Here is a 19,930-nt window from a genome sequence, read left to right as displayed (position 1 = left end):
TGAAGGGAGGGGTCTAGCCACGGGTGGCCGGATGGTGTGAAAACTGCTGTAGGGAAATCCTGCCTCCCTTTAGCTGACAGCAAAGTTTCCTGAACTTTCTTAATGTATTCAGACTCACACACAAGGTCTAAATGTATTTCAGCTTCAGAGGAAAGATGGCAAAAATCGATACCGAAACAGAACAAGAATGAATCGATTCAGAAAACCTACAATGGATGGGAGTGCCTTCCACCAGTCTGTTCTCCATCGGTGATTCCTGCCATTTGCCACACGCCACACTAGTAGAAAGCATCTGAAGACTATAGCACTGATTATCCACCAGTGGTGACCCCCACCCCCACCCCGGGACATGTGGCAATGTCTAAGATACTTTTGATCATCACCATGTGGAGGGGGAGGAGCGTGCTACTGGCATCCATTGGTCAGAGGTCAGGGATGCTGCTCAACATCATCCATGCATAGGACTCCCCACTACAGAGAGCTACCTTGTCTCAACTCTTCATGGTGCTGCTGGTGAGAAAACCCAGTTTAGAGGACTAAAGTTCCTAATTCCAAGTGAATCCCTATTTCACTTTGCTTTTGATGAGAATCACCGAATTCAACCAGTATGAGGAACTGTGCTCTTCAGAGTTCTGACCTCCGCTCTCCCTGGATGAATGTAAGGTGCCCAGGGGCTTCCTCCCAGGGTGCCTGGTGAGCTGGGAGCTGAGCCCAGGGGAAAGGCACAGGTTTGGAGCTTTGTGCAGAAATCCTGCCTCTGCTTCCAAATAGCGCTGGGACCCTTTGAGTTCCAGAGCTCCTTAGTCTAATCCAGAGCACCATTTCTCGGGATACCTTTAAGCCTAAAAGAGTCTTTCTTATGCTCTGAGCCATCTCACCTAAGAAAACGGGTTGAGTAATCTGCTTTAGGAATTCCAGGGAAAGTGTGGAACAAATGAGGGCATTCCTGGGGCTCCACATTCCAGGGCACATTGCATTAGCCTCTCCTCCCCCTGTGCAACGCTTCATTGGTCAGAAATTGTGGAAACATGCAAGTGCGTTTCCAAATTCATGTGGAACGAAAGCGTAGCAGTCCTCAGGGGCTCAAATTGCCTCAGGGGACAAAAAAAGAATCTTTCATCAATTTCTAACAAGGTTTGATGTCTGTCTTGCATGAAACCGGGTGTAGATGTTAAAGCAGGAAGCAAAAGATGCCCACCCTGAGTTCTAGCAATTTCAATAAAAACCAGAGCTCAGACTGCAAGGACAGGGGTGCACCAAGGAGCTCATACCCCAGGGGAGCATGGGGTCCACCCATCCCAGCAGCAGATGGGACCTCACGCTTTGTTAGTTGAATATTAATGCTGCAGTACGGTAATGAAAACTTGTAAACGAATCTCTCTCAGTAAACGAATCTCTACTCCCAAACGGCAACCAGGAAAAACCCTGAATAAATCATGTGAGCCTGATACCAGAGGTCCCTGTGCATGTGCTGTTACGGTCCCTGCTGGTATGTAGGCTTCATGCATTTTTAAGAGCTTGTTGATATGGTGTTCTTCCGACTTGCTGGTGAAATTTAAAAACTGCACTGAGGGATGAAGTAGATTGCAGCTCGTGAGTCTTCTGAGATCATGTGGTTGGTTCTGAATTGGAAAAGCTTCCCTTGCCTTGAAGCAGGCTCTGAACTCATTAGCGGGGATTTTGGAGCACATGCTTGGGAAGGACCCGGGAGGTCCACAGTCAGGTCCAGCTCCACTTAAGACCTTTGGAGAACCACTTTAGACACACTGATGACTACCTGAAGTGGAACCTGGCTGGGGGCTGGCATGTGCGTTGCCAGGGAGCTGGAAGACCCTTCTCAACAGCCCACACCTCCAACCACCCCACAGGAGGGGCTGAGCGAGACTGGGGGTCGGCTTGGAGGGTGGGAGACGGGGGCCATGCTGGAAAGCAAGAGGGGGCCAATCCCTCAGGGTCTCGTAGGTCTCTGCTCTGAGGGCAGCAGGAAGCTGTCAGAGGGTTTTCAAGAGGAGAGACTTGGCTCAATTACTTGAAAGAGTGCCTGGCTTTTCCCAGTTTGGGATGGAGGATGGATACGAACTTGGTACCCAAAGAATCCACACGGGACCTCATGGAATGATGGTGGTCCCTGCTGTATTCATCCTACCTTAATACCTTTTAAGGATATCACTGGGCCTTCACGTTGCATTGGCTTATCATAGCACCTCACGGGCCACGTGCAGGGAGTGTGTGTGTGTGTGTGGGCACCTGTCTCCCATAACTCGCTTTTGTCCTCTTTCTTGGACTTTCTCAAGACTTCCCTGTCTTGAGCCTCCAGGACTCTTATTTCTGCTGTCTGCTAGGGCATCTTACTCTGACAAATGAATAAAACTGGGAAATGTTAATTTAATATGTTAACTCTTTAATTTCATAGGATAATACTCAGCATCTTTTTATAGTGAAAAAAATATTCGATGGATATGAATGACACATTTGCCGATGGAGAAGGACCTTCTGGAACGTGGAGAGTTTTGGTCCCTGTGGTGGGGCTTGTTGCTTGCCGTGTGTAGCGCTAGGCTCTGGAGGGTTCTTGGTGGTCACCTGGTGTGGCACATGTGGCTCTCCCACTTCTACATCACCAGCCTGTCAGGGTGCAGGCCTCTCCTTTGCTTTCATGGCTGAAGGGACTCATACACTCTATTATTTTCCAACAATCGGAACAGAACCCAATGGACCTGCTGGAGAAACAATGAGCCGTCTCAGGGCCCAGAGGGGACAAAAGGCTGCCAGCAGAGAGAGAACATGCCCTGGAACAGGAGGGCCTGCCAGCAGCCTGGGCGGCCATGGTGGTTGTACAGATGGCCAGAGCACTCACAGGGTTAGTGGCCCCGGGACAGGAGGCATCTCCCGAGACCACGGCAGGCGGGGATTGGGGAGGTGACTGCAAAGGCCTAGGGACATAGGTGCTAAGGTTTTATTTCAAGCAAATGGGCTTCAAGTTCAAAGGTGTGGGAGCACTCAGAACACGTCTTGTTGTCACTATGTGTCCAAGGGACGTCCACTGAGAGCAGACCTGAGTCACAGGAGAGCCTCCAGAAGCTGACCTGTAGAAGCTCATCGGACGGTTCTGTTTCTGGGAGGAGCAGGTCATCTCACTCTGTGAGTCCCTGAAATGCTCAGGTCTGGGCAGAGTGGCCCGAGGAGGCCTAGTCCCTGGCTCCTCGCCCTTCTAACCTGAAAGTCTATGGAGCATTTGCAAGTCGGCCAGGGTTTGGCCATTTAGAGGGAGCTCCTGCCCCACGCTGTGAATGCCAAGCCCCTCCCCACCCTGCCTGCATCTTCACCCTTCCCTCCTTGAACTGCTGCCCCCGGGTTTCTGCTCATCGTCTCCAAGAGGCTGTCCCCGAACCTCTTTTCCCAAACACCCCCTGTCAAATTACTCCTCCCCAGAGCTATTTCTCTTCCCTGCACTTACCATGTTCCCAAATTATGTCCTGGGCCTGTGTGACCATCTGCCCTCCTGGGAAGGCAAGCTCCTTCAAGGCAGGGTCTCTGCAGGTCTATTCACTGCCATGTCCTCAACTCCCCAAACAGGGCCAGTTCCTCAGGGGACATTCAGTAAAAGTGTGCCAAAGAAAGAAAGGGAAGTGGCCAGGAGGGATGAAGCAGGGCTCCCTGGGGAAGGGCGGAGTCAGAGACCTGCAGTGTGTATGCGTGCACGAGTCACGCACATGGGCAGGTACGCACGTATGTGCCCACACACGTGTCCTACTGTGTGTTTGATGACCCTGTATGCGTCCATGCATGTGCTTAATTGTGCATGCACACGTGTGTGCACATCAGACACCTGCACCTGAAAGGAGATCCTTTCCATGGTTCTCAAGAAACATTCATGATAGAAATTTCAAGAATTTCAGTGACGTACAAAGAAGAGGAGGAGGATGCAAGACCTGAGATCATATCCAGCTGGCCTGCCTGAAGGAGAGAGACGTGGTTGCTTGAGAGGAATGGAGGGCTGTGTTTGGTGGGAGAAGCAGTCAGTCTGATTATCTGCCCAGAGTGGAGCTCAAGGTGGTGAGAGGAGAGTGTGGGGCAAAGGGTTACTTGGTAGTCAAGATTTCTGGAGGCTAATTTTTAATCAAGAGCCAACCTGCGAGCCACGTAGATGTCAGAGAGGGAGAATAGCATTATTTAAACAATGGCTGAGGACAAGACGGCCAACCCAGGTAAGAACAGTGCCGAGGGGCACAGGGGTGGGCTCTCCCTGCAGGTGGGGCAGGCCTCTGCACATCCTGGCGCCCCCTCACGCCTCGCCCTGGTTGGCCAAACACACTACTCAGTACAGAGTGATGTATGGGATGATGAAGGCATCCTAAAATGAAAATCCAAGAGCTGCTTCAAATAGCTGCTTTTTCAGTGGATTAACAAGGTGGTGGCCGGCCGTGGCCATTTCCAGCTGGAAAACCTTGAATGGCTGCAGAGGCCCACAGAGTAGAAGTGCCAACGCCGACGGGGGCCAAGCTGCATCGGGCTGCAGATTTGAAGCTTTAAATTGATTTAAGGAGCTTTGTGCAAGGGCCTCTTTGATTGCACAGGATAAACATCATGAATAAAGAAGCAGCAGTGATCCAAGAACCGGAGAAACTGGCTCAAAACGCTCCCGAAACCAAGAACAGGCAGCAGAATCGAAGCCCTGGAAGCCACCTGGCCCAGGGGACAGAAAGCTAGTAACTTTCCAGCAATTTCTCAGAGAATCAAGAATAAGAAATATTTGTGTTTTGTTTATTCTTAGTTGTACTTTTAGAACATTATTACTTATAATTACACTCAGTATTTTTTTTACTTAAAATCTAAAAATTTTAAAAATTCAAAATTCAGGTTTTATTAAAAGTCTCAAGCTCGATCCCGGTGGCTGCCTTGTGTGGCCTCTGCGTATCATGGGGGAGCAGCCCTTGGTCTGTGGAAGAGCTTTCCTTTTAATCTGTTAAGGGAAACTCCACAAGGTAAATCACTCTGTTTAAAAGGATGCAGGAAGATGGCGTCGACTTAACTGTCCTCTTGTGTTTGACTAATAATTTATAGCAGTGGCGATATTTTAACAGTTGGTCAGCGTTGCCAGACACGGTGCCAGGGGTGCGCATCCAGGGCTGCTCGGTCAGGTGAAGTGATTCTTGACTATTAACTGTGTGCCCACTGGGTATCTGGTAGACCCAGGGAGCAAAAGATGAAAAAGCAGCTAAGACGTGCCTCCTGTTTCCTGGAGCAGATCTGGCCAGCTTTGTGCAATTTGATCACTATTCGTAGCAAACTGAAAAGTTTGGGATCAAAACTATTGGTACTGAACGTAGAAGAAGGAAAAGGAGGGAAATGGGATGGTCCAGAAGAGGAAGGGCTAATGGTGAGGAGGTGTGCAGAGGTTGGAAGACTGAGCAGAAACTGAATGGCCAGCCCCTTCTAGAACCCAGAGGGGACACAGGGAAAGAAGGGACGTGGCTTCAAAGCGCTGCTCCAGGAGCTGCTGATTTAGACCCGGCCTCAGGCCAGCGTCACAATCCATCACCACCGTGGGTTTTGTCCGAATTCAGCTTGACATGACTGCAGCCACCCTGGGTCGCAACTACCGCGACTGTCCCGAGTTATTCTGGTTGGTTTTCCCTAAGGAGTTGCCCAGAATGCTCTAGATGGACGAAACCAGCATGGCACAAGGAGCTTTGTACGCCCTGGAGCCAGGAAGGTGCCAGACCCTGACCTAAGCTTAAGGTAAACAGTGACGCTGAGGTGTGGACCAACTCCCTTTTATCCTGATTGTGTCATAAGCCTCCATCTTTCTGCCTCAACTTGTAGGGATCCTTCGGGTCTTGCTGCTGCCCAGGACCACGCTGTCAGTGGGTCCCCGCGGGTCCGACTCTGCAGTCCCCAGTCTGCTCACCTCTTTTCTTTAGGGTCACAGATATGTTCCCTCCCACTGGGCCTGGGCTGCTCCAGAGCACGTTCCACGTCGAGTTCGGCTGCGATAGGAAGGAGCACCAGCAGGCCTTTCGGAGGGCAGAGCATTGTTCTAAAGCTCATTAAACATTCAGGAATAATTCAGTCACCCGGGTTAGACAAAACCAAGCTTGTGGACATTGGAACTCACATTGATTGAAGGAATTATTCACACCTAAAGTTATACAATCATTTTCCTCTAAATAATAGATTAAGACCATAGTAACTCTGTTGTGATCTTTCAGCTGCTCTAATGGATCTAAGCAACAATGTCACGAACAAACTACAGACTTGGAAAAAATTATTGTCCAACAACCTGAACAACATGCCGTCAAAAAGAAACGTCCAACCTTTAATTATTTAAAGGCCTGCACAAGTAGGGCAGTCACTCAACCCAGAAGCTCATCCTGTGCCCTTGGTCACACTCAGAGGCAAAATGCAGCCGCATTCTCTTAGATGGATGCTAAAGTACTTAAAAGGGATACTCAGATGAGGTGGTGCTTGCAGGACTCTGATGGCCACTGAACAGAAATAAAAGTAGGAAGGGAGGGGAGGCCAGCAGCACAGGTGGAGTCCTGCAGGGTTCTCAAAAGACCTCAATGAGACAACAGCAGGCACCTGCAGCCACATCACTGGCATCTTCTCTGCTACCTGCCTCACCTGCACTAAGACACCACATCCTGCGCAAGAGCTCGATGGATGCAGTGGCCATCCACGAAGACTGAAGAGTGTCCAGAGGCTCATATTCACCTCCCCTGCCCTTCTCACTCTCAGGTTGAAGAGGTACAAAAAGCCACAGCATTGATCCCTAGCTGTTCTGCATTTGCTTTGCAAATAAATGCCATCGGCAAAAAAAAAATTCGAAGTAACAGCACCCACAAATAACGGCGTGTCCTCTCCCCTGTGAAGGTAGACAGAATGAAAATAAATGAAGCCATAATTCTTTATTGTATGCTGGTAGGAATCTTGAGTCTGTTTGGAAGATTATTTGCTGGATAGACAATTCGTATTTTATATATTTTTATGCATTTATAAGGCTCATTTCTGCTGGGCCTTATGCCATAAAATCCAAGGGAACAGCAATGATTCAAGACTCGAGATGAAGATTTGAAATAGAACCAGTACAGTGGTTCAGAAAATGGGCAAAATGAGAAGCAAAACGGGATTTGTCAAGATTGGATAGCGTGTGAAGGATGGTCTCCAGGCAACTGTTTCAGGTTGAAAAAGAAAAAAAAGTAACTTTTCAGATGAGACTAAAATGGCCACTGTGAATTGATGAAGTATGAGGGTCTGCCTCAATGGTGGCACACACACTGGCTGGCAAGTTCTGGAGCCAAGACTTAACAGCTGTCAGTTTCCATGCAAAACCAAGATTGCTGACTTCTCCTAAAGCACAAGCCCATACTAAGTCCCTGTTACCACCTGAAACCCACTGGAAGGAGTTTGCTGGTCTTTCCTCTTTGGTCAGTCCATGAACTGTCCTTGACCTCACTACGCCTTGACCTGCCTGACCCCTTCACTCATTCACATCATCCACCAACCACTGCTAGCCATGGAGTCGGCAAGTCCCCTCACAAACCCCAGCTGCTCACACGGGGTCAAGTTGAAGATCAGATACCTGCTCACCTACATCGGCCAGCTCCGGTCATCTTGAGTAACTCGGGAAAGCCAAGCCCACACTGGTTCCTGGTAAGATCGCTCTCCCTTCAATCGCCCTCTCCACGGCAGTCTTAAAATGCAGACCCCCACCCCAGTCCTTGAACCTTCCTCATCAAGCAGTGGGGGTCGTCTCCTTCTCTTAGATCTGGACTCTGTGGGCTCTGTGACTTCTTGGATGGTGGGTGGAACATGGTGGAAGGGGTGCTGGGCGACTGTGTGAAATAGTTTGAGTGTGCCCCTCAAGGACACACGTGTTGAGAGCACAGTCCTTAGTGTGGTAACAGGAGGAGGTGGTGGGATTTTAAGAGGTGGGACCTATGAGAGGTCACTGGGGGCACTATCCTTGGAAGGATCAATGCCCATGGGCCTCTGAGTTAGTTCTCTGAACAGTGAGCTGTTCAAAGAGAGCCCTTTCCTGTGCCTGACTTCCCATTGCCTCATGTGATCGTTTCTCACATGTATTCCCACTGTTGTGATGCCATTTGCCACGAGGTCCTCACCAGGGCTGAGTTGATGCCACAACCATGCTCTCCAACCTCCAGAATGTTGAGCTAAATAAATTTCTTTTCTTTACAAGAACTCAGCCTCAGGTATTTTGTTATAGCAAGGAAAACTGACTAATACAGTTTCCAGGCCAACCCTTGGAAATTGGCTACATCCACTGTCTATGTTTTGGAGTATGCGCTCTTTGCTCTGAGCTACAATGATAGGAGGAAACTCGAGCCACCTTGTGGAGAGACCCATTGGGGAAAATTTAGCTAGCATTAACTGGCTGGGTGAGTGAGCCCTTTTGGAAATAGGCCCCACAGGTATGATTGAGCCTCCCCAGCTTGCGGTATTCACTAGGCCCTGACCAAATTTGAGATTCAGGAACAAAATGAATGATTCTTGTTTTCAGCCAAGACGCTTTGGGCTGATTCTTTATGCAGCAATCCATACCCAGAACACTGCCCCCCTCAGTCTGAGCCCGCAAAAGCTGTCCTAGTGGCTGGGTGTGAACTAGGCAGGGAGGGCTCCTGCACTGTGGTCCCCCTGCCATCCTCACCTGGCCGATGTGCCTTCGGGACGGCCATGTTCATCACCCGTCCTCCATCCTGAGGTTTGGGGGGAGACGCAGTGAACCTGCAGATCCCCGATTCCGAAGGGGTGCTGGAGGTCAGACTGTCCGTGTACTCGTTTGTCCCTGCCGTCAACTGTTCGGAGGACGTGTCTGAGATGAAGCACTCGGTGATGGTGAACTTGGCGTGCCTCAGCTGCTCTTCCATCTTGGCGTGCTCGTAGGCCCTGGCCAGCTCTTCGTAGGTGGAGGAGGCACTTTCTGTGGAGACCATGCTGCTTCTTGCTCGATCTACACCCCAGGGAAGAGAAAAGGAGACGGTGACTCACCATGCTAAGTGTGAACCCTCGGGCGACGCTCCCTGGCTTCTGGCCATTCCTTCCAGATCCCAGGAGGATCTGGCAGGAGTCTTGGCTTTGTCAGAAGACTCCGCCTCTGCCGCTCTGAGGCCAGCTTCACGACCTCAGCATTTGGCCCAGGGAATCTTGGTTTCGATCGAATCCCGGCAGTCAGATGTCTCAGCCCTGGACGTTTTCCATAAATAAGTAATGCGGCCCCTTAAAAAGTTCTGCTTTTATTGAAAACTCTCTGGAGCGTGGTGTCAATGGGCTGCAGCATCCCGCTCCCTGCTCTGACTTGCAAATCGATCTGGTCCTTAGAGACTCATTAATTGGCATGGATGATTCCAGCTCTGCAGATCAGCCCCTCCGGCCTCAGCCTGGGAAGCGAGATGTGGGGATGCTTAGCAATGATGTGACTCTGCAAAGAAATTGGCCACCAGGCAGAAGCGTCCCTGATCCCTGGACCCATCCTTTGCTGTGGCATCTTCTGTGGGGACCAGGGAACACCTGGGACAAAACCCAGGGCTGACTTGCCTTTTAACTGGGCCATATCACCCCCATCAGAGAAGCCTCCGCATTTTAAACCTACTAAAAAGTTTTGAAGTTCACCTCTGCGGAACTCTGAGAACCTTCTAAGAGAAATAACAGACACAAAAATAAATTCGCACCGCGATGCTCCACCTCTGGAACTCTGTTTTTGAAGTGTATCATCAAGAACAAAAGAAAATGAGTATTAAAATTTCCTGCAGCTATTAGGTTCAGATATAATTTCTTTCCAGCATTTGAGGGGGGTGGGGTGGGCAGCACACTGCTATTCTTAGGCCCTGTCTTCTCTCAGAAGTGAAATCTCAGTGGCTGATGCCACCGACCAGATGACTTACCTTATAATCAAGCCCCGTTTAATTGTCAAACAGATCAGCCTGGGTGCGCCACGGAGGCTTCCGTGACCTGGCCGTGCAGCCTCAGGTGTGGTAGCCTAATCCCGGCGTGGGGATTGGGTCAGATGCCTGAGTGCGATCAGTAATTAGGGCAATCGTATGGGTGAAAATTTAAAAATGCCTATATTTCTCCAGTAGGGTAGGAACTAAAAGGAGAGATCGGCCTGAGTGGGATACCAAGAGGGAAGCTTTTGGTTTTGCTTTGCAGAATCCCCTGGGCCCTGCACAGAGGAAATGCTGGGAGGTTCTATGATTCTATGGTTCTAGAGAACAGCTCAACAGTGGGAAAGTGGCTTTCAGAAGGGCATAAGCAGGAGTAGAGGAGACCCGCTCTCCCCTCCCCAAGAAGCCAGGGAAGCCCATGCTGGGAGCAAGGGCTGGCCCAGCTGATCCCCAGGGATGAGGGGCGCGTACAGGGCCGCACCTGTGTCTTGCGAGGGGCTGACGCTGTAACTGTCACTCTCCTTGTCCACGGAGCCCGTGGCCCGGGGCGTCGGCAGCCTCCAGTCTGTGGTGAGGGTGTGTGCTGAGATGGTGGGGTGGGGTCTGTTGAGGGTCCACTGGCTGGCATACCGGTTTCTGGCTGTGGGCCCGGCCTTTGCATTCCTCCTGGTGGTGGGATCTGTGAAGACACAAGAGGACCGCGGTCATCTGGGGCAAGCGCTGGGGGCAGCTGTCTCTACCCAGCCTTGCAGGAAGCCTTCCTGGCTTTTCCTGTGGAGGCCCTTGCTCTTTCCTCTCCCGCGGTCCACCATATTCATCAGATTCTAAAGGGGTTTTAAAAGCCCTGCAGGGGAAAGAACATTTTATTTGGAGACAAAAGTATAGATTTGGGCCTTGCTCCTGGCTCTTGATGATTTTCTGACCTGACGTTCACTTCACCTCTGAGGATCAGCATCTTATGCAAACTGTGCTTGAACGTGGCTTCCTTCCCGAAGGTCCTGACCTCAGGGAGTTGTGACTGGTCAAACGGTGCCCCTCCCCGCAAAACACCACAGGTCCAATCCTAACCCCAGTAGCTCAGCACATGGTCTTACCTGGAAAGAGAGCCATTGCAGAGCCATTGGTGAAGACGAGGCCACACTGGAATGGGTGGCCCTAACCTACGGTGAAGGCTGTCCTTGCAGGAGCAGGGGACAGACCCAGGTGTGGAGTGCAGCTGTGGGGCTGGAGGCAGACACTGAAGTCGTGAGCCCACACAAGCACAGCCAAGGTCGCAAGCACGCTGCCAGCAGCTAGGACCAGGCAAGGGAGGGTCTCCCTATGGGCGTCACAGGATTGTGACCTTGAGGACACCTAGATTTTGAACTTTCACCCCCCCGCCCCCAGAACCATGAGACGATAAATTCTTGTTCTTTGGAGGCACAGTTTGTGGTGGTGTTCCTGCAGCCCTAGGAATCTTGTGCCAGTGTCTTTGAACAACCGCTGTCCGTGTTTACCCACTGCTTCAGCTACAGCCCGTGTCATTCATTAACTGAGCTGCAGGTTCCCAAGGCCACACGCCGGGTCCCAACATTCTCTTAGTCCCTCCCTCGCGCATGGTGGCGTAACTCTCCAGTGGCATGGTCTGAACTTGGACTGGGAGAACAAAAGGTGAGCTGGTGTTTGGATTTCAAATGTTTACCATTTGCAGAAACACCAAGGGGTGATGCAGGCTGCTGCCAGATGGGTTTTGTCTTAAATCTGGAACCACAGGCAGCAAGTCGACAGAGGGAGGGGACTGAGCGAGCTAAGAAAAAGAATATTCTGGTAGCAAAGAACACTGAGCTGAGTGCACCACGGTGCTGCTGCTTCTGGAGTTCAGCTACCTCAAGAGACTTTTTGGGGACTTCAGCCTAAACACAGCCCAGGGTCCCAGGGGAGGGGGTGCTTTTCCACCTTTGAATTCTTTGTTCCTCAAAGGGAATATCATTGCAGTTGTATTCGAGGTGCCCTGGCCTCTTGTGAACACAGCAGTCTGTTCTCAGCTCAGCACCAGTGCAGCAGTTTCGAGGAGAAAAGCTGAGAGGGTCCCCACCACGCACATGGCAGCTGCCCTGGCATGGCTACCCGGTCTCCTGAGCCTGCACATTTCTCAGAGCAGGGCAAGGACGTTGCTCTCGAGATCCACCATTGAGCCCACCTTATCCCCGGCACACAGTTTCCTAAGGAATTCCTACAGCTTTGGGTCATGTCATTGATGAGCAATGGCAGCTCAGAGACAAGTGACCCAGCTATCAGGTGATACGAGGGGCACCCTAACCTGCCACCTTTCAGTGCTGAGAGTGCCTGTTACACACCACAGGTGGCCTAGACCTGGGTACGTGTTAGCACGATCTGTGTGACAATGGCTTCCTCATAGTCTGTGTTGGGGTGTGAGAGCTGACACTGGGGGTGGTGAAGGATTTTTAAGTGCAAGATTTGCCTCTTTGCCAGTTTCTGGCTACTGGACTTTGAACCAATCCATCATTCCGTGGTGCCAGGGAAGAGCACTCAGAGCCCAGTCAGGTTGATACAGCTTGAGATTTCCTGGGCCATCAGAATACTGCCTTGGTGTTGATTTTCGAGGCACATTTCATCTCTTACTTGCAAAATTTTGCAGAAGACGTTATTGGAAGATGCTGTTGGCCTTGATTAGATTGCAAATGAGCTCTGTTCAAGTGCCCAGCCCTCTACACAACAAGGTGTGAAGGCTAATAGTGCTTCTCTGGCAATGTTAGGAAAGAGGTCCTCAGTGAGACAGAAAAACACTGTCATGGGTAGGAGGCTAGATGTCTTCCAGGCACTATCGACTTGGTAAGTGGAGCTTAAATAAGTGCAGCTCGTTATTTAAATGCTAATGAATCTTTTCCAGAAAATTACCCAGTCCCTTATGTAAGTTTTGAGAAGTCTCATTTTTATTCTTCTTTACGTTTCTTGCAGCTACAGATACAGATCATTCTGGGCAGGTTTTCTCCCGGCACAGATGTGGGTGGGGGACAGTTTGGTCTCACAGCTATTTCCTCCAACCTCCAACCCCTGGCCCGAGTGGTCTGCCCTTGAATTGGCTCCTCAGTGGCAGAAAGAGGACTTCCCAGCCGCAGCCCCTTTCCTCTCTGAGGTTGCCCTACTTAGAAAATTCCACAGGAAAATCACACATATCTGCCTCTATTCAAAGTTGGAATCTTCTCAAGCTGATTTTGTCTATTCTTTCTTTTTCCTAGATGGGGACTGTGTTACCAGTGGCCAGATGATGTTGAAAGTATAGGTTGTTATACTGTTTGATAAAGTGCAGTCCCTATGCTCTTCTGTGCTAAGCAGGTGTCCTGGAGTTAAAGCTGTCCTGGGACGTGGACCACGAGGGTGCCTGGCACATTTCTTTAACAATCGGGTATTTGGAGCCCTTATTTTTATACCTGAACTGAACTCTGATGGCTTCTGAGATAATGGCTTGAATGCAATTGTCACTTGGCTTTCTCCAGCAGTGTCTTTAGTGTGACTTACTAGCTCGTCTACTAAACCAGTGTATATTGGGATTTACTGGGCTGCATGGAGGGTACCTTGCATGGAAAGTCCTGGTGATCAAATGCCAATGAGTTAGAGGGTAGGTGATATAAATAGCTCTAGGCCTTTCAACACTGCATCTAAATGTGCATTATGATTCTGCCCATTGAATCGAATTATTTTAATTATCCTGAATTTGGGATAAGAGAAGATTTTGTGAGTAATAGGGTTATGAAACATATCACGTGTACTGTGATCACTGTATTAATCTGCTTTTATCCCCTGGTCTTGGTTTCCATGTCTTACAGATGCCAGGACCTCAGATTTACCAGTGGTCTCAGAGAGAGAGAGGATGGGTGGAACTTTCCTCATGTGACCAGCCACCATTATTCAGGGCGTACCACATGCTGGACCACAGGCCTACCCTGGCCCACACCAGGTATCTCCCCAGGACTATCCCAAGTACTATTCTGGGAGATAGAGTATATTTTTTTCAAAGTCTCGATAATGAACATTTAATCAATGCTGTAAGCTCTTTTTATAAAGTCCCTTACACAGAATGACATCGTATTTCCATATAACCTCCATATATTCCTGTATATTTTAAATCACCTCAACATTGCTTATACTGCCTAATGCAAAGTAAATACTATGTAAATAACCATTAGGCTGTACCATTTAGGGAATAATCCACAGTTGGTTGAATCACAGATATAAGTCCTACAGATGCAGAGGCCAACTCGTGTGTGTGTGTGCATGTGTGTGTGTGTGTGTGCGGGTGCGGGTGTGGGTGTGCATCACGTGATGTCAATGCTCTCTTTCATATGCCTCCCTCATCTCCTTTAGATGGCCCCTCTCTCTTGCAGCCCACACGGTGGCTGAGTATGGGCTTTGGAGTTAGGTTGCCTGGGTTGGAAGTCCTGTTTTGTCACTCACTGGCTATGTAACTCTGGCCCAGTGACCTTATTAGATGGGCCTTTTCCTCCCATCAAAGCCACCTTTTGACTTGAGTGAAATGAACACACTAGAGCATCCCAGGCACAGAACAGGGTCATATAAACTAGAGGCTTTGCTGGGTGACACCCGAGCAGCAAACAGTGTGGCTGGGGTGGAGAATAACCTGCCCATCCTGGAAGACGTGATAGGAGATGTGGGGGTTGGTTAGGGAGGGTTGACAGGAAGATGCTCATTAAAAATCACACAACTGGATGCTACTGAATACTGGTGCTCGGGAGGGAGTGGAAGGGCAGAGGAGGCCGTGTCCTCTTCATTTCCCAGTTCAGTGTTTTATACACAGTGGACTCTCCACACTCACTGCTCCTGCATCCAAAGGATCCAAACCTGGGACTCAAAACTGTCCAGGAAGACAGCGTCTGTACTGCACATGTACAGTCGGACTAGTTCTTGTCATTTCCTAGCTAACACAGTGTAGCAGCTACCTGCACAGTATTTACATTATATTAGGTATTTAGAGTCACTCAGAGATGATTTAAAGTATACTGGAGGAGAGCTGAAGGTTCCCTACAAATACTATGCCATTTTATAGGAAGGACTTGAGCTTCCTTGGATTTGGGCATCCTTAGGGGTCCTGGAACCATTGTCCCAAGGATATTGAAGGACAACTATCTATCATGGGTGCTTGGTAAATGCTCTGTGTACAAATGAATGAATAATGATTTCCAGGTAAATATGACAAAATAGTCAGAACTAATATGTATCATTTTATATGTCTTCTACCCTTGCATGTTTTGTAACTAGAAAAACTGATTTTCAGTCTCCTAGGTAATGACCTTTGTTGGTAAGTGTGCTGGGAGACACCTATGTGCAGGTTAAGAGACACCTGCTGCTGGCTGAGCACACACTTGTGCCCACTGAAGAGATCCCAGGAGATGGACAAGGAAAAGAGGGAAATGAAATTGACTGCCCAAGTCCTCGTTAAGCTAATTCTTTCTTTTCCGTCATATTCTGATTTCAGATCTTGACAGTGGATCAGTAAATACATTTCAGTACTGTGCATTATGATGTACACTTAAGCTGGGGTTCTGTTCATGTCCTTAACCCAATCCTAGCCACAATACCTGATGCTCAAATAGGACTTGGGCAATCAATTTAGTTCATCTTTCTTTCTCGTCCACCTCCTGGCTGGAGTTGGGCCAAGGACATAAATAGATCCTCAGTTTAAATGTGCATCATAATCCACAGGAGAGACCAGGGAGTCATATAAGATGTAGCTGAGGGATTGTGTTTTTGGACATCGGAGAGGAGAGAGAGCAAATCGCTGCCATTTCTCCCATCCTCATACTAAGAATTTGTTGGCAATCTCTGGCAAGCTCATCAAATGTTTAGAGATATAACTTTTGCAATGCAATCATTTCAGGGCCCCCAAAGCATACTTTAGATGCTCTTATTAAAAAGGACAAATTCATACAATGGCACATAATCCTAACCTACAAAAATAGAATAATAATGTCTTTTGTAGTTGAGGAGATAGGGAATATGGTTGTCTGTTGGCATCTGCAGGATTGCTTCCAGGACCCCTTCCTTTGCTACCCAAATCTGCTGATGCTGCTCAAGTTCTTTACATAAAAGGGCTCAGGATTTGCATACAGCCTACACACATTCTCCTGTGCACTTTGAATAAACTCTAGCTTACTTACAATTCCTACCAGGTAAACAGTAGGTAAGCAGTTGTTATACTGTGTTGTTCAGGGAATAATGATAAAGAATAAAAGTCCGGGCATGTTTGGTGCAGGGGAAATTTATTTTTCCAGATGTTTTTCATTCGTTTTTTGGTGAATATGCTGATGCAGAGCCTACAGATGTGGAGGGCCGGCTGTCTCGAGAAGAACCTCTCCGCAGGGCTGAGTTAGCGCAGGTGTAACACCTGGCAGAGTGGACAAGCTCCAGGGCACAAGAAGCAAGCACGGAGCTGGGCTCTGGAAAGGTCATGGTCTTCAGGCCCCTGAGCCTGCTGTGAGACCAGGCACCCAATGTCACTACCGCCAAAGATAGATTTTAAAAATTTAGTGAAAAAACTCATCCCAAAGACGTTTTCCAATACAGAGTATTCTGCAGATGATAAATGAATAGCTTCATTTGCGGGGGAAGGTGGGCATCAGTCTGATGAATGGATCTGAGCAGCTTCGTTGGGGTTGGTGAAGATCATTCATGAAGTTCACCACAAAGGAAAGACGACATTGTTCTCTCAGCTGTGGTGCTTCCTGTGTGACAGTCAGGAGAACACTCCAGACTCTGGGAATGGGCACACATGAGAGGTCTGGCCCGGGAGGTCCTACAGACAGCCCAGCCGTTTGTCCCTCCGGCTTTCTCTTGCCATTGCCTGGCCGCTCACTGAACCTCGGGGCTGCATTGATCCCCAACATGCTGGAGTCTCTGGGCGTCCCTCCTGCTCCCATAGTGGCTGGCAGCTCTTGCTCTCCCCTGACCTTGGCTCCTACCTGCGCCTCCACGGAAGGCTTCCCAGACGACCCAGATCCGGGACAGCCCCCTCCGGCAGCTGCCACATCCCCAACAGCTCTCCACGTGTTCGTTCTGTTCGGTTTCATAGAGCACTTATTGAGAAAAGGTTCTCTAGCTCCCAGTTTACCGTTTGCCTTCCTGAATGAAATGAATGTGCTTCTGTATTTCAGTCATGACATATTCCCGTTGCTGAGCATGGAGCCATGTGTGCAGAGTAAACCTGAATAAATAGTTTTCAGTGTGAATGCATGATTTCTTCAAGTTCCCCGTGGGCTTACAACTTCATGGCCAGGAGATGTGGGTGAGCATCGGCCTGCCACTCACCATCCTTATGCAGATTTGTATTTTCTGCCTGGGACTCAGACCCATGTCTCTGTTGATGTTTTAAATGCCTTCAAAGCCACTTCTATTGTTCTGGGGCTTCATACATGCAGTTGGAAGGTCCCAGTGCTTCTGTGTCTTTGCCTCTTTTCCATTCACAATTTGTGACCAGCCCTCAAGCACTTCTCTGCCCAGTGCACACTGAAGGGAGCTGGAACTGCTTGCTACTTTTTACCTGGCAGAAGGAACTGATGTGCTGAGAGCCTTGCAAGCTGCAGGGAGCCTGCACTGTGGTGCACTGTGGTGCTCAAGGACACTTGCCTGGCAAGGGGACACTTCCTCCTGCCTCCTCCAGGACATCTCTGGGACACTCAGGGAGGTTTCCCACATCAGAGACACTGGAGGTTGTTGAAATGCAGATTCCTGGGCCCCACCCTACACTAACCAGACCAGAATCAGGCCAGAATCTCCAGGGCAGAGCGCTGGAATCACTCTATTTTAAAGAGGTACCTTGGGTGACTCTGATGTACCCAAAAGGCGGGAAACACTGCCTGGGGCATCTGGCCTGTTTTCTCTATTTGCTCTCCCTGCTACTGTTCCCAGCAGTGTCCATTGGGGACCGAGCCTAAAGAACTCTGGAGCCTCAAATGCACCCATCTGGAACCAGGGTCTACAATTGCCCCTTAATGATCAGTGAAAGCGGCTCAGAAACCTCTCAGAGCATTGTCTTGGTGTAGCTGGGAGCCAGACCAGGTGGATCACGGAGGGGAAGTCACGGGCTAGAGACATGCCCAAGACTCCCAGCATTAGTTTAGGAGCAAGGCTTGCAGAAACAGCCCTCCAAGCTACCTCACTGACTGCCCATTCGCATCTTCAGAAAGTACTGATGCCATCCAAGAAGGAAGCAGGTGAGGACAGACAACAGGGAGAGACAAAGGACTTCTTCAACTGTTCCCAAAGACACTGTTGCAAAGGAATTTTGATACAAGATAAATCTCTTTGCTGTGTATCACAGTGCCATTTGGTAATGGAGCCCTCTGCACTCCTGAGTTCTTTACAAGCTAGAATTCGTGAAGAATAACTTTCACTATTATAATATTTCTTTCTTTCTAATGATAGCACATTACTCTAAGAACATACATCTTTGCAAAGAGAGTGATTAGAGATTTAAAAGCTAGACATCAAAGCCTCTAAAATGAATATAATCAGGACATCAATTTCTCAGTCTTTAAAGAGATTTAGGAACAGTTTCAATTATGAAGAAACAAGAATATCTAATTAATAAGCTCTAGATACGTATTAGAGGATTTAACTTCATAGCAGTAATTAATTTCCATATATTATGGATGCAAATACAAATAACTAAAACCAACATAATCTCCAGATTAGCCAGAACTATAATTTTTTTCTCAGGGTGTTCAGGAGAAAGAACACAAGCTTCTGGGACAGACAAATAACAGTCGAATCTTGGTTTCCCTGTTTTTATGTGCAGAGCTTTGGGCTGTTTGCCTAACTTCTCTGAGACCCAGAGTAAAATAGGAAGTCTGATCACTCTGTGAGTAGAGTCCTTGCAGAGCTGATACCAAGAAAACACATATGACATCACCTTCCCATCCCAAGTCCAGTGAGGCTAATTATACCTTTCCCTGTGTTGTCTGAATTTTTAAAAATCAACATGAAATTTCTAGCATTTTTCCTATTACACTGATACCAAGCATTATTGGCTTTAGCTGACATGATTCTAATAATAGCTAGGATCACACAATAGAGCATCTCTCTTTACTAGAGACCTCCTCATACCTGTTTGCTTCTTAGGCACACAGGTGAAAAGCCCCACACCTTCATCTGACAGGGATGGAAGGTCAATGCCTTTGGCATTGATAACACCCACACATTACAATGAGGTGACCACTCACTCGTTCCTGGCCGAGCATCTGAAACATCCACCAAGGGCCCAGTGGCCTGAGACACAGATTGGTAATGGACCGTGTGAGTCACCGTCAGGGACTTCTGTTTAGCTGCCTCTCCAAAATCAGCATCTGTCAACAGGACTGTGGAGCGATCGTCTGCAGAAGAGCAGGAAGACACAAAGCCAAGCACATTAGCCTCCCTTTAAGCCACCCCCTGGCCTTTTCTTTCCCTAGGGACTTGGGTTGGTAATGATGTCAGTAAAATAACCTCATCTAAAGTGACAAAGATAAAGCAGTGAGCACCTAGAATAATCCTGTTAAGCTCAGAAGCTCAGGGGCTGGCTTTGGAGCCCCGCTTGCAGAGAATGGTCGCTGCACAGAGGACACTCTCTTCTCCTGGGCTCTGTTTCTTTCATTTAGCCATCAGTTGTGGTTGGGTTGCTCTTTGGTAGAGTCTTGGGCTGATGTGTCTGCAGAAGCTGACCTGATATGCTGTCAGGATGCCAGCGTCCCCAGAGACGTGGCTGCTAGAGAAGGGCCCCTTTGCCTGCTGGGAGCTGGGTTCGTAGTACTAGTGTGACATCCCTGCAGTTCTCTACCCAACTTGGCAGACGTTTGGAGGGAGAAGGAGCAGAGAACAGCTAGTCTTCAGAACTTATCGATTCCTCTACTTTAAAGGACTTGAGGTATGCTCCTTTTCTTCCCACCTCTTCTGAGATTTAATTACTCTAGTGCATGCTTTAATTGACTTCTAAAATGACTCACTTGTCAGATTTCCCAAGTCCTATGGGCGTAGGC

General features: G+C 48.8%; 1 protein-coding gene across 1 annotated transcript in view; it reads right to left on the bottom strand.

The window, feature by feature from the left end:
- Nucleotides 1–19,930, bottom strand: part of Dscam (DS cell adhesion molecule) — a 563,164-nt gene that overhangs the window by 7,709 nt on the left and 535,525 nt on the right. Inside the window, exons 30-32 of the mRNA XM_071615768.1 lie at nt 19,139–19,288; nt 10,384–10,581; nt 8,669–8,971 (exon numbers count right to left, since the gene is read on the bottom strand). Coding sequence (XP_071471869.1) covers nt 8,669–8,971; nt 10,384–10,581; nt 19,139–19,288 — 651 coding nt within the window. The remainder of the gene's footprint in view (nt 1–8,668; nt 8,972–10,383; nt 10,582–19,138; nt 19,289–19,930) is intronic.

The sequence above is a fragment of the Marmota flaviventris genome, chromosome 8 (assembly GCF_047511675.1).
Source record: "Marmota flaviventris isolate mMarFla1 chromosome 8, mMarFla1.hap1, whole genome shotgun sequence".
Lineage (NCBI taxonomy): Eukaryota > Metazoa > Chordata > Mammalia > Rodentia > Sciuridae > Marmota > Marmota flaviventris.
The sequence above is the reverse complement of the archived record's forward strand: the minus strand, read 5'-3'. Positions and strand labels throughout refer to the sequence as shown.